The 14,976-nt window shown below is 40.8% G+C and overlaps 1 protein-coding gene across 1 annotated transcript in view; it reads right to left on the reverse strand.

Annotated features, from left to right (window-relative positions):
* Positions 1-3,853: 3,853 nt before the first annotated feature.
* LOC149066938 (thrombospondin type-1 domain-containing protein 7B-like) overlaps positions 3,854-14,976 on the reverse strand; it is a 117,736-nt gene continuing 106,613 nt past the window's right edge. The window contains exons 20-27 of the mRNA XM_089253151.1: positions 13,653-13,798; positions 13,362-13,520; positions 11,645-11,744; positions 11,426-11,521; positions 11,223-11,306; positions 8,299-8,553; positions 8,039-8,129; positions 3,854-6,968 (exon numbers count right to left, since the gene is read on the reverse strand). Coding sequence (XP_089109277.1) covers positions 6,860-6,968; positions 8,039-8,129; positions 8,299-8,553; positions 11,223-11,306; positions 11,426-11,521; positions 11,645-11,744; positions 13,362-13,520; positions 13,653-13,798 — 1,040 coding nt within the window. The 3' untranslated portion in view covers positions 3,854-6,859. The remainder of the gene's footprint in view (positions 6,969-8,038; positions 8,130-8,298; positions 8,554-11,222; positions 11,307-11,425; positions 11,522-11,644; positions 11,745-13,361; positions 13,521-13,652; positions 13,799-14,976) is intronic.

Below are 14,976 nucleotides of genomic sequence, written 5' to 3' on the forward strand. Positions count from 1 at the left end.
TGATTGAATAATTGTATTGTATTGTTGCAGGCCTGTTGCTCTGTTTTACGAGGCGAGACTTTTTTTAACGGGGAGATCGGCTCGCATTGTCGTCTCGAAGTTGGGAACCACAGGAAACCAACTTCAGCCGAACACCACTGGAGCGAAGGTGGGGTTCGGATCCGGGTCTTCGAGAGGCAATTCCGTCACTATGACACTAAACCACCACAGCGGCAGTCCCCACATCCTGGAGCAGGGCCCCTAGACTGGGATCTTTGGCGGACCCTGAAGATAGACTTTTGACTGGCCGTTTAAAAGTGAGTTTATAGCATGGGGGAAAAAATTATGGCATTATCGTTCCGGGCCCCAGGGCCGATGCCCCCGTCTGCCCCACCCTTGTAGGGGAATGACTGAGGATGCCAGATATTGCATGCTACTCACGGTGGGGAGGGGGGGGGGGAAGTATGTGCATTGCTTTGTATATTAATGAAATATTGAGGGAACTCGTCATTTGAAATTCTTGGGTGCTCAAGTTATTCTTGTCGGTCCCATCCCAGCTGGAGCAATCAAGAAAATTTTACGTTTGAAGCTAATACTCAAGTTACCAGCATAAAGAACGTGAGGTGATATTTTTTGCAATTTTGTCGCTTCTTTTGTTTCAAAATTGCTGCAACAGCCAAACCATTTTGTTACTTATTATACAATGGTATAATGAGCAAGGCGGCAGCTCGAGCTCACCAGTCGCCCGGATGTGAAGTCTCATGTTCCGCTCTGAAGACGACCTAGGTGGGAGTCTGAAATGGCTTTAGCCGTGGAGACTTTGGGATAAACCAGATTTTTTTTTTTTTTAACGTGAGAGAGATCCTCACGTATTCCCAAGAGATCAGCATGATCCGCCCAGGGAATTTGTTAGTGTTAGTAAACATCCATGCCCGAACCCAGACCTGCACAGTGAGAGGCTAGCTCCCTAACCACTCGACAACCAAGCGGCATTCAATTCATCAAAATTCATCAGTATTAATGAACAGCTGCGAATTGTTCACAAAAAAAAAATGTGCTTGACTATACGTCTCGCTTTTAAACAAGCTGTGCCGTTTTTTTGGTGCAGAATTATTAGCTCTCAATAATGCGAGATTTTTTTTTTATCTTAATTTTTTTTAATTTATTTATTTAACTTTAATCCTCCCCCCCCCCTCCCCACATCACAGCTCATATCGATGAGCTATCATATTTTTTCTTTTCTTTTTTTCTTTTGTAATTAATCTGAAATGTCCAACACAGTTGAACTTTGTTAACGCCAAAAAATACCTACTCTAAGAGATTCTCTCCTCTTATTTAGAACATGGCCCGCCGCGTTGTCTCAACGAAGATATACAGGGTGTTCTGTTAATGGACCGACAAACTCAGAGGGTTGTTAGTAGGCATCAAGAGGAACAATAATTGCAATGGAACATTGAGTCGCAAACCACGTTGAGAGGGTGAAAAACGCATGCAGGCTCTGAGTCAAGAGGAGACGAATGTTGGATGGCAGTTGATCGCTGAATGCGTTCGTGGCTTCACTCACCATATCTGGCGTAAGCAGCTTCGCGAAACGCATGTGCTGGGGCAGGATCACACGCTGCCGACGAATTAAATTAGCTCTATTATGCGGGCGTCATCCAAGCATACCTGGTATCTTCGAGCGCGTCCCGGAATCGTTTTTACGTTGTTGTAAACTGTGCAATGACGTCAGCGGCCGCCACTTCCTACAACTCTTGTAGGAAGTGGCGAAATAATTAATCAAATAAATATTTTTGTAGTTATTATTCTACTTTTTGTCGTTCCAGCGTGACGTCGAAACCCACATGCGTCTTTCGTGATTTTCACCCTCTGAACGTGGTTTGCGACACCATGTTCCTTTGGGGCCGCTCAAGTATTACGTAAGCAAACTTTTAGCCATTTTTGACCCCCTCCGCCCCCCCCTTGTCAGTAAAAGTAAGCAAAACTCTAACCCCCCCCCCCGTCAGCAAAATTTCGTCATCACTGCCCCCTACCTCCTAACGCATATTGGTGGGATGAGAAACGTACGTGGGAGGGGAGAATAGGGGCTCGTGTGCCTCCCTCCCCCTCAGACGAAAAAATAAAGTAATTTTTCAATGCAAAAAATATTTTTTTAAAAATTGAAATTTCGAAATTTAATACCTTTATATGTTATTATAATCGATTTCTGTTAATTGCAATGCTATTTGAAGGGTAAGAAAAAATTTCTCTTTAAAAAATTCAACCCTTTTAACCCGAGTCAAACGATAAAGTCTAAATGCAATCAAAATATTTTTATCCCGTTTTGCGGCCCCTAAAATTTAGCGGCCCGGTGCGGGTGCACCCTTCGCACGTTCCCAAGTCCGGCCTTGCGCATATTTTTATGGCAATGGGTGTATTAGTAGGTGTTGTATTTATTTAGGGCAATGTGTTTATAGTGACCATCTTGAGGATTTAACATGTATAATACCAATTTGAGACGATTATTGTTTGAGATTGAATTGAAAGTTGCTTTAAAGTGATGATTAATTGAAATATAAGCACTAAAAATGGTATATAAATACCATATAAATACCAAAGAGTAGAGAGGGAAATACTCCTAATAGCGTGGGATTTACTCGCTGTTCAAAGCAAAGAGTAGAAATGAAGTGGAAGTGAAGAACTCTTAATTTCGACTCTTTGTCTTGAACAGAGAGTAACTTCCGATATAAGGAGTATTTGCTACTGTAATGTCTACTAATGTCTTTGCCACTGTAGAAGGTACTTCATATAGTTCCGAAACGCGTCGAGCGGTTGTTCTCTTCCAATTTTGGGTAAACTTACGTTGGTTTTCCCTTGTATATTGTATTTTTATATGCCAACTTTCTCCCTCTTAATATACAATACATGACATCAGGAACCTTATTAACTATTCGCGCCCCGGAGGGTCTCTTACTTGATAAGACGGCCCCAGCAATGTATCAAATGCACAAGGCAGCCGGACTGAGGAATATGGAAAGCATCGTACAATTCTAAATTGTACTCGCATGTACAAAGAGTGTAACTCTCTGTAACATGCAGGCTGGATCGAATTCTTTTATTTCATTTAATCGTCTCTCAATGATTTTTTAGCTGCTTTTTAAAAATGGTCGGTGTACATGTGGTTCGAGGACCACATGTATTCCGCGGGCTATGCGTTGAAGAACCCTGTCTGAAAAGATAAAAATGGAAATCGTAGCCCTCCTGTAAGGAACAGGCTCACAACGACACAATTATTCAATCATTACATTCCACTCAGACTTTGAAAAATTGATGGCAGCACTACACATAACACGAATAAATAAATTTCACGTTAGGTTCGGAACACATACGCGGACAATCCAACACAATTAGAAGTTCCGCAAAGAAATGTGGACGAGGTGCACGCGTGTGGTTTAGTAGTAGCCCTCCTGTAAAAAGCGAAAGATTTACTCGCAGATTGAAAAGATACCAGAGCATTGAAAGGCGTCCCGTGTGGCGTGGTGGTAAGATGCTCGTCTCCCACCTTGAAGATGGCCGTCAGGATCCGGTGTAAAAATTTAGGTAACAAGATATTTTCCCCTAACCAGCATGAGGCGACCACCGATAGATGGCGCTTTCTTTCCGACTAAACTCTTTAGTGACGGTAAATTGCAGAGTAGCGACATGGCCGGAATTGGTGAAATAGTAGTTATTATCTTTTGTGTGCGCGCACACTCACTTGGATTTCCACCTTTAGCATTTCATGAACTGCTCTCGTAAATTATTGGGGATGTTCTGATTTTTTGAAACAAACTTGTATACATAGAGTTGAGGAAGTCACAGCGGTTATTACATAAAGAAAAACATCACAATACAATCAAAGCACAACGTGTATATATTTATTCATTTTTGTTTATACAATTACAGTTGATAAAATGTACACGTTCCAGCAACAAACAAACGGCATAAGCTACAAGTTTTGATATACAATGGTTGTGTTTTTTCTTTGTTTAAAAAATAATCGTCACACATAAAATTATGTTTGATTGAGATTGATATCGATTTTTTTTTTTTAAAACAGTGAAATGAATCGATTGAATCATCAGTCATCCAATGGAGAGAGTTTCAGGGAAACCGAAACTAACATGTCTATGAAATAAACTGTTTGGCAATTCTGATACGAGAGTTGTTTTTTATGTTACGACCGTTTGGACATATCTCTTTAAAACACGTGCGTTCGTAATATTGCGTACGTGCATTCCTCGCAGACAAGTTGGAACCATTTTTTTTAAAATCACGTACTCATGTAGATGTATGATGGGGGCTCTAGCCTGTGGGCCCGGGATGAACCTTATAGTGAAAAAAAAACTGATAAGTTTATTATATAGATTCATGCGAAATTCATTCCGCGTTTTGTGTCGTGAATGTCGGCCCAGAGCATATCGAATAAGATCCGTTACGTGCTTCCTAACAGCAAGAAATGCTTCTCTGGCAGAAATTTATTGCCAGATCTGTGAAGTGTTTCTGACGTCCGGTCCAAACGTGGTTCATCATGCATGTTGTCCTGGCTTTCCGATATCCACGACAATCTCACTGATGTATGAACTTTGCATTAAAGCACTTGGCAATGAAGGGAATGCAATGCACTTTATATATCCAGGGTTACCCTTACCAGACACGGGACCTGGTGCGAAACTAATAGCGGGGTCGGATGCGTCTCAACAATTCCGGGGCAACAAAAATTATTAATGATCACCCATCTTATAACCACGATTTTATATTATTTTGTATTAGCGGAAAATCAGCGATTCTAGAATATACAATAATGCGGAGAAAAACCCATAAAAAAAAATATTTGGACACGCAATTAAATGGAAGTTTACAAAAAAATTGATGAAAATTCATCACCGAGGGTAATGTAAACTAATGAGAGAAACAATTCCCGAAACCAATGAAAACTTTAGGCTCACTTGATTTAAAAAAAAGAAAAAAGAAAAGAATTCTGGGCAATGGAAATTCATAATTAATGAAAGAAAAAGAAATGCCAGAAGTTACGAAAATTGAAAATTAACGGGAAACAAATGCCAGAATTGATGAAAAATAAGAATTAACGGGAAAAGAATTTCTAGAATTGATGAAATACAAAATTAAGGAAAGGAAAAAAATGCCAGAATTTACAAAAATTCAGAATTAACGGGGGGAAAATTCCAGAATTGATGAAAATTCAGAATTAACGAAAGAAAAAAAATCGAGAACTAAAGAAAATTCAGAACTGTGAGATGCAAAAATGAATTTAAGAATTGGGGAAAGCCTACAATAATCTACCGCGAGTGCGGGTGCCATTGAGCAGGGGGGGGGGCGACACCCTAAAGATCGGCTCTGTATACATCTTGGGATGAATCTCTGCAGGTGACACATTCTTTGTGGTCAGAAAGGCAGCAATGGAACTTATTTCACAGGTGTCAGGGCGACCTCTTAGACCACCCTCACACCACCATCACCATGAGACTGTTCGACTGAACGACTCCTCGAGTAGTTGCCTGTTTTCCCTCACACGGTGCTACTAAAATCACTTGCGATTATGTGAAAGTAAGAAACTAGAAGACTGTGTCATCTTTCCTCGGGCTTTTCAATTTGGTTTTGAAGTGTTTTTAGTTGCTCTGCGCGACAGAAGACGAGAAACTCGAGTCCTTCAGCCTTATAGTATCTTAGTCTTCGGGCTGCTCGAGATCGATTCAAGTATCCTTAGAGGTTTTCATATCACATGATAGGAAACTTAAATAATACTACTCTACCGTACACGCACCACGTAGACATTACTCTGCGGAATTTCTAACGAATCGGTACTTACAGGAATGTATTGTGTATGAGTATATACGTGGTTCTAGCGTATTCATGTTTACAGAGTTGTGATTGTTTCGCGTTGGTTTTGCCATTTGTCTTGCATATGTTGAGGTGAATATGGTAAATGCTTAAATTTTCATGTTATGTAAGTAACATGCTGAAAGTCTGCCTGCTCTCTGTGGAGAGACTTTTTCAAATTGGAGACCTGCTCGAATTTGTGCCTCGAAGTTTGAAAACTACAGAAAACCAACCTCAGCCGACCACCACTGCGCCACCAACGGGATTTGAACCTGGAACCTCACGATCAGAGTCCAGCACGATGCTCACACGACCGCACAGCGACTGAAACACGTAAACTGTCGAAGTTTTTTCTAAGTGACGTCTGTTTGATTGCGAAAGATGCCGGAAGCCACTGCCCATGAGCGAAATTACGAACACTCGCGTTTCAAACAAGATATAATCTCAAACGGTATTCACATAGAAAATAACCTTCACGTAGGCTACAAGACTGTATACTGTACCATGATATGTTTCAGTTGGGTTTTGTCCTCAAATGATGAATGTAGTATCGATTAAAACCTATCGCTTGAATAATCGATATCGACCCCAAACAAATACAATCGATTGAGCAGAAAAAAAACCCGCGTTTTCTTTCTTTCCTTTCAAAAAATTGATATGACACACTGTTTTGTTCATTTTTAAATTCACGTTGTGTTTGTTGTGTCAAATAAAATCACTATTTGTGTGGTTATCGATAATCAAACTAAAAAAAAGGGGGTGATGATGATGATGAATAGGCGACACAGAGTATTAGAATATTTGATCTTCAGAACAGAACATATACATTTTTTCCTTTCTTGGCACGTTTTGTTCATTCTTAGAATGTGAAAAATAACCAAAACATTAACGAAAACACAGCAGCAACAACAACAACAACGATTAAACAATAATCACTTAAACCAGTACAGTTAGTACATGGTATAGGGTGCAGAGAGAGACACATACACACACACACACACAAACACACACAAGACGTATTTTAGGTGTAAATGTTTGGCTCTTCCATTTCCTTGGGGCTCTGCAGGCATCTTCTTCGGACGCTGCCTTGTCTCTGGACGCTGGTCATTCGCCTACGTATACTGGATCGACTGACAGCGGGGCAAAAAGAACGAATTAATTGAAATTAACAAAAAGTGTAAATGCAAAATTTTATGTCACATCGAAAATTTTGGCAAACTGTATTCCCGATTGGAAGCTTAGGAATGGCGACGAGGCCTGTGCATCAAAATTCAGGCATGCTCTTCAGTGGTTGAGTCTGATGTGACATTTTTGAAACAGTAAGCGATGCAATATATACAGGGTGATTCAAAACTCAACGTAGAAACTTTTATAGGGGAAGCAGAAAAGACAAAAACAAACAGTGTGTGCATAACTGTAGACGGTAAGAACTTTGAGTACTTGTTGTGAAATTCAACATGTACACGTACTGCCCTCGTGAAAAGTTTTAGCTTGTGATTTCTGCATCTTCGTTTATCCTCCAACTGATCAGGTTGGGATTTCCGGACATGCATTCCCATGTGATTCTGTTTCGTTTTTGTATTTTCTATCTCCTCTAAAAGTTTGTACGTTGAGTTTAGTTTTGAATCACCCTGTGATTATATTGTTGTATAGCTGCCACGATATATGGATTTTTTGATGTGTGCTTTTTGAAGATCTAATACGTGAAGGACCGGCTTACATTACACAATATGATGCATAAGCTATATCATAGTTTCCCAACTTTTTTGTCCCATCTCCCCTTCTTCAGAAATTTTTTTCTCCCATCGACTTTCCCCCCCCCAACGCAATCTAACTCATAGGATCCTATGTTATACCCGTAGCTTCTACCGCCCCCCTGAAAGATCCCATCGCTCCCCAGGGGACGTTAACGCACATATTGGGAATTACTAAGCTATATTATCAGTCGTGATCATACCATGCCAAATCTTTCGGAATTGGATCTTGCCGTTTACGTTGTTCTCAAAGAGGTAATATAACTGTCTTTTTTAAAAACATGCACATTCTTCTATAATTCTATGAAGAAATTGAAGAGGAAGTCTCTGAACGACTTTCACAACAACTGTATAACAGAATGTAAATCGAGTAATTCAATGTTTACCATCGGATAGTAAAAAATATCCTATTCATACACACAATCCAAAAACAGAGTTCAACTTACCACATCAAGTACATGGTCGCAGCCACGAAGACCACAAATGCGGTCCCTATTGATATCATAGCATACATCCATATGCTTACTTGACTGTCATCTGTAAGTCGAACAAACAGATATAAATTTTTACTTGAACTTCAAGCACCACAAATCAACTTATAGCATACATGTCTGAAGGACAAAGTAAAGACTAGCTTTCACAACAGGGAACGTATAAGAACGCAGAATGCAGTCAACGTTTTCCTTAGAGTAAGCAGTATTTATACCTGGATAGTATTTGAGAATTATTTCTTGAGTGGTCCCAGTAAGATTCGACGGATTTTTGGGCATCATCTCGATTTTCGGTGGTCCGCCGGCAATCGAGAGGCATTTCCTCGACGTTACAGAATGTACATCTGGTATTGGGACGCGACGCCCGTCCGGACGAAGGCAATAGCACAAACCTTTCGAGGTGTCGCATCTTCCACCCAGTCGGGCCTCGCATTCTGGCGAACAGGGTTTAGGAGTTTCTGTGCATGCACCTACACGAAAAAAACCAACATTGTCAAAACATCTTTTGGATACATATTATAAAGATCCTAAATTTGGTCCCGCATTTAGTATTCCTACAACGAGACTTGACATTGGAAACTATCTTTGAAATAGAATTAACCGGTGAGAAATGAAGAGAGAATTTTGTTTTAATTCAAATTCGTTTCCGTCGCTAAATCTATTATGACTACAACTGCTAAACCACGCATGTACTTCGTCCATATTCCTCTGCTGAACTTATAACGAATCGGTACATGTTGTTGTACGTCGTATTTGTTGCATCTATGATCACCCATGTATCATTCGCAATTCTTTTGTATCTTTTCATAATTGCATTGTTGTCTATATGCTCATATGTGTATATAAATATAACTTGTATAACTAGTTTTCGTGGGCCCCACTCATGGCCTGCAGGCGATGTGCGTCTCTGCACCTGCCCATGTTCCCCCATATCTTTCTACTGATATTTCATGTACAACAAATGGGGAAGTGTGTGTGTGTGTGTGTGTGTGTGTGGGGGGGGGTGAAGATGTATGAGGGGTCCTGCTGCTGGTTGGCTTGTGGCTTGGTGTGGCTGGTTTGCTGGTCTTGGATGTCATTGGATTTGTCCACCGTGGCCTACGTCTCCTGAGACTGGCCAGCTTATACCCCCTAGTTGGACAGAGCGGGGGTCACGGTTGGTCTGGTGGTGGTGGTACATGTTATTCGGGCATCAGATGTTGGAATTTGCGTGTACGTGCTGTAAACCTAACGCGGAGTTTGTTTCTCTGTAATGCTTGTTATATTGCTGCCATCTATTTTTCAAACTGTGAGTGAAATGTAACGTTTGAATATTTGTACCGTTGCAGACCTGTTGTTGTCTGTGGCGAGACTTCTTAACAGGGGGATCAGCTCGCGCATTCGCGTCTATTGCGATTGATTTTCTTAAATATGGGTGTTGCGCTTGGACTTGTATTCGTGTGATTTGCTGAGCTCGCTAGTAATGTGGACTGAAGAGATAAGTCATAGGAGTAATCGACGCGTGAGGCTCACATATTGTCCTCACATCAAAGAAGTTCGTTTCAAATCACTCCATTTATGCAAACGGCTCAAAGCTTCGTCAGGTGACAGGTTGCCGATGCTTGTTGACTTTCCACCAGATCCTTCCGAGAAAAAGTCAGACCCCCCCCCCCGCTATCTGCTACAGAATGGTCGTAGAGACCGAACGGGAATAATGAAAATCCAGATGTTTTCTCTTGCCCGAATGGTGCAGTGGTAAGATGCTCTTGTACAACCATGAAGATTGCCGTCTGGTTTTGCGGCTTCGATCCTGAAGAAGGACACACACGCGTTCTGTCCCTAAATGGACCCGAGTTAACCACACTAGAATGATAGTAAATTACCGTTAGACAATATGACCAGAGTTGGTAAAGTAGTAGTGGTGGTAGTAGTAGTAGTAGAAATGGTTTTTTGACCAGTGAGAACTAGTCTCAATCAAGGTTACTGTGAGACCTAACTTAACATGAATAAGACCAAACTTAATTTCATGCGGTACCAAGAGACACAAAAACGGGAATGTTTCAATGCGAATCACCGAAACGATCAAGGCCCTCCTCACATGGGACTACTGGTGTTACCTGGCTACCAAATTACTGTATCCCGGCGAACTAACACTTGTATTTATTTCTTTAGCTCGAGTCGGTCGAAGACATTTGAGTATCGCAGACTAGCTACGCGACTTGTTAACTAGGTATGCTATTCTTATCTTAAAAAGGGACCATTTCCCGGGCAGGGGGCGGCGAATTTCCTAAGAAGACTCTCTTCTCATGATCATGTGCCCCCCCTTAGAAGCAGAATAATTTTTTCTGTCTCCTAGGTTCTACGGTCGAAACCGCCCTTTGCTGATACGATAAGGTAAGATTCGGTTTTCAAAGTCAGTGGAGTCTGGTCAGTCTTTGGAGTCGAGGTTCAAAGTCTTCTGAGTTTTGAAATTTAGGGCCTACATGTGAGGGAGAACGGGTAACTTGAATCGTTCATTCTCCTGGTCATCAGGCTACTGAAGATCGAATTCAGTCTCGCCGTGTGGAGAGGGTGCAACTTTGTAAGACTTATCGACCAATCCACGTATTGTGCTGTATCCGAGTCCAATCTCATTGTAGGAGAGCTCTAAATGTATCTTTCAGACCCGAGCATTCTATTTCTGGCATTTTCAAAATATTTTTACACTTTTGATACCCAAAAAATGCATTAAAACCATAAATGAAAGCCTTTATTTAAATTTTTTTTTAATTTTCAATATTTTTTTTTGAAGAAATAATTCACTTCTTCACTTCGTTCAATTTCTTTTCAGCTAAGATGATGCAAGGTATATACATCTTTGCATACAAATTTTTACAGAACTTTATTGCTAAATTTATGTAATAAATCACGCTTTTCCTCGGAGGCACATCTTAAACCCGGAAGAAATTTTAACCCCTCCCCGAAAGTTCAACTCAAAGTGCTGCCCTCTGATGAAAGTTCATCACCGTATTTTTAACTCAAAACTTACTCAATCCTTCAAGTCAAGCCTTAACTCCCTGAGGTAACGAAAACAAAATTCTACAGCGAGAAAAGCAACCCGGTCATTTGTGGCACAAGGGTCTGAAAAGATTAAATAACAAAACGAATTTGAAAAAATCACCTCTGACAACGAGGCCATCTCCTCTCTCACACACCAACGTATTATTCTCATCGAATTTCCAACCGAAATCTATACAGTCGTATCCTATTCATCGGAATAAAAAATATGTAAGGAAATTTGCTTAATGAAAGAAAAATTGCATAATTTCTATTAAAATTTCGAAAACTTATTGAATACGGCTGTTATGTTGATGTAAAAAATACCCCAACAAGGTTTGGTCCTCCATAAGCTATGTTGGCATTCGCTATTCGAAAAGCTCTTCGGTTTCAGGATTATTCTGGAGCTTGTTTGATAACCAACTGCAATTATATAACAAAATTAAAACCAGATCATTTCTAGAACAGAGTTAAAGATTTTGTCGTATATATATTCCACATTTTTATCAGCACAAAGCGTCATGAATGAAATAATGTAAATCTTACTGCTCTGGCCTCCACGGCAATCTTTATGGCAATGGCTCCACTCCGACCATTCACTCACTTCGCAATCACCCGGACATGATACGTAGCATTCTTCTTCGTCCTGTGAAATATGCACGCATTCTGTTTCATTCTGATGCATTGCAGTTCTACGGTATTAAGGATAAATAATGGCATGCAAATCTAGTATAAAGCCATCCTCGCCTGTGTGCATCGAGGAGGGAAGTGGCTGCCGTGGATAACCAGTCAATGTAACCAGCAGTAGCTGTAGTGAATTGAGTCGTGAATAGTAGAGAAGGTTGCGCTCGTGATTCATAGCGAATCACGTCAACATTTATCGACGAGTGTCTTTTCTACCTATGCCACACTGGTAGGAGGCTGAAAATATCAACGACAGCCCCCATGAGACCATGCATTACTGATTGTAACTGTACGAGCCCATGGTGGCTCAGAAATGTCTTTGAATGTTCGCTAATAGCAATGTTTAGGAACTGGTGCAAGCCACTCTCAATCCGCTGCGGCTGACGAAAAAGAAACACTACCAGCACATTTCTGCACGCAGCAAGCTTGTGCTTGCCTGAATTACAGACAGCTGTAACATATGTTTGAAAAGTAACACCATCAGACGGTTTCTGCACGCAGCAGACCATGATTATGTATAACTGCAACCGATGTTTAGACGGTAGTACCACCAGTGCATTTCTGGACGCAGAAGACCCTGCCTTAATTATTGACAGTTGCGACTGATGTTAGAAAAGAATGACCACCAGACCATTTTTTCACGCAGCATACCCTGCCTGAATTACAGACAGCTGCAACTGATGTTTGGAAAGTAACACTACCAGACCATTTCCTCACTCAGAAGACCCTGCCTTTATTATAGACAGCTGCAGCCGATATTTGAAAAGGTAGGCCACCAGCACATTTCTGCACGCACAAGACTATGTCCGAATAATAGAAAGCTGCTGCTGATGTTCGGAAAGCATTACCACCAGGCCATTTCTGCACGCAGATGACCCTGACTAAATTATTGACAGTTGCGACTGTCAATAATTTAGTCAGGGTCATCATAGAAAAGAACGACCACCAGACCATTTTTTCACGCAGCATACCCTGCCTGAATTACAGACAGCTGCAACTGATGTTTGGAAAGTAACACTACCAGACTATTTCCGCACTCAGAAGACCCTGCCTTTATTATAGACAGTTACGGCCGATATTTGGAAAGCAAGGCACCAGCACATTTCTGCACGCAGCAGACCATGCCTTAATAACAGAAAGCTGCGGCTGATGTTTGGAAAGCAGTACCAGTACCACCAGGCCATTTCTGCACGCAGATGACCCTGACCGAACTATAGCTGCATCTGATATTTGAAAAGCAATACTAAAAGAGAATTTCTGCACGCAGAATTGCGTCTCTTGTGTGAATTGTAGACCGATCCACAGCCTATGTTTGGAAAGCAGTACCGGCGGTACTTTCCTACTCACAGCGCTGATCGAATCTATGCCTTGTTATGTGGCATCTAGTATGAGGGCGAAAATACCGTAATTAGATACTAGGTGGATTTCTCTTATTCAGTCAGCCACAAAATTAGAGAAACCTACCTAGGATCGAAGTATGAGTATGTTATGGTAAATTGAATTCTAGAATATAATATATTGTCCGCTTCCCTCGTTTATATTAACAAAAGAAGAGAAAAGTTCTTTAAATTCCACTCACCGCTTTTTCTTCCGCCCACGCCAGCCATTTCGGGTCCACCCACGTCTGCGGTGAAAATGTCAAGTTCGTGGCTAAGCAGTGGATTTTGTCCGTAGGCATGTCGTCGTACCGGAAACATCGGATGAGCCTCCGCCTGACTCCATAACCGCAGTCTGCACCCTGCGAACAGGTTTAAATTACACCTTTCGTTAGCAGGACGTGAAACGAAACACGATATCAATGATCACTTGTGCACATAATTTCATTTAATGGCTGTGGCCGTTGATGTTTATCAAACGGGAGAAAATTTACTTGCAAGTCACATTCGGACCAATCCGATATGTTCCAGTGGAAACAGGGTCTGTATGGGCAAGATTTGTATTGCTCCAGTTCCGATGGACAGGGTTGGCCTGCGGCACTGTTGGCCTGAATAATATGCCTTGTCCTCTTCATGTGTGCTGTAATGAAATTCAAAAATGATTTTTTACAATCATGTGGCATATCTTAAGATAACCATACAGTTCGTGTAGTAGAACAGTCAAACTCGGTTATAAAAACGATTGTAACAATACTTCGGTTAAACGTCAATAATTAGCATAAGTCAGCTGATTTCCATAGAAAATTATGTTCGGGCGTACCAACTTTTGAAATCCAGAAATCCGGAGATTCTACCGAGGGAGGTACCCCCCCCCCCGACACTCATAGACTCGATCAAAAAAAAAATCATTAAAAATTTTCGAAAAAATAGAAATTTTTTTAATCAATTAAGAAAAAGAGTTACATCGCCCCCTCCCAAGGCAGGTTCTGGATTACCCCGGAGCAGAATATAATTCCATGTCAGTCTTTCAATGCAGAATAGAGAAATCACATCTACATACTGCTCATTAAGTATAAGTGTTTCCTTTCGTGGATGCTATCAGTGATTGATAATCTTGGGTATATGAACTCTTAAAAGTTTTATATATTTAGCTTTATATAGCTTAAAGTTTTATATTTTCTTTCTGAAGATGTTTAATCGGAAGAAACAATTAAAAAAAATTCAAATTACAAAGCTGCCGACGAAAAAAACATGTTTACCGCATGGCTGTTAATGGAATACAATAACGATTATACAGGAATTTCAGCAACCAAGGTCATGCTGATAATGCCAAGGTCCCTGATAAATGGTTGCCGATAAACGCTACGAAAACGAAGTCGCGTCTTTGCCAGTTGCTTAAATGCGGTCACAGAGACTTTTTTAAGGCTGTTCGATGGAAATGACTACGGTTGTTCTCTATGGGTGTTTTCCCTAACGACGACGGTAATCATTGAAGCCCCGAAAACGTGAAAGCTCGCGTAAAATCTAATTTTCTGCCAAAATCCGGAGAAATTTTAACGAATCCGGAGAGCGGGAGGAAGGATGCAAAATCGGGAGAGTTGGCAGGTCTGTATGTTACTGAACCTTGCTTATAACGCTGATGAAAACGCTACGGACCTTGGATATAACGGCACATTTTTCGTCAATTTTGCTTCCGTATCATTGTTGTTTTTTTTTTTAAAGAAATTCAGAGCTTTAGAGCTGATTACATTCAAGGAATGTTAGTTATTCTATTCAAACCTAACGATGAAAAAAAACTCTGACTTGCTCACTGATATG

The sequence above is a fragment of the Pholcus phalangioides genome, unplaced genomic scaffold (assembly GCF_987345545.1).
Source record: "Pholcus phalangioides strain wild (caught in Gottingen) unplaced genomic scaffold, Ppha-v1.0 ptg000032l_1, whole genome shotgun sequence".
NCBI lineage: Eukaryota > Metazoa > Arthropoda > Arachnida > Araneae > Pholcidae > Pholcus > Pholcus phalangioides.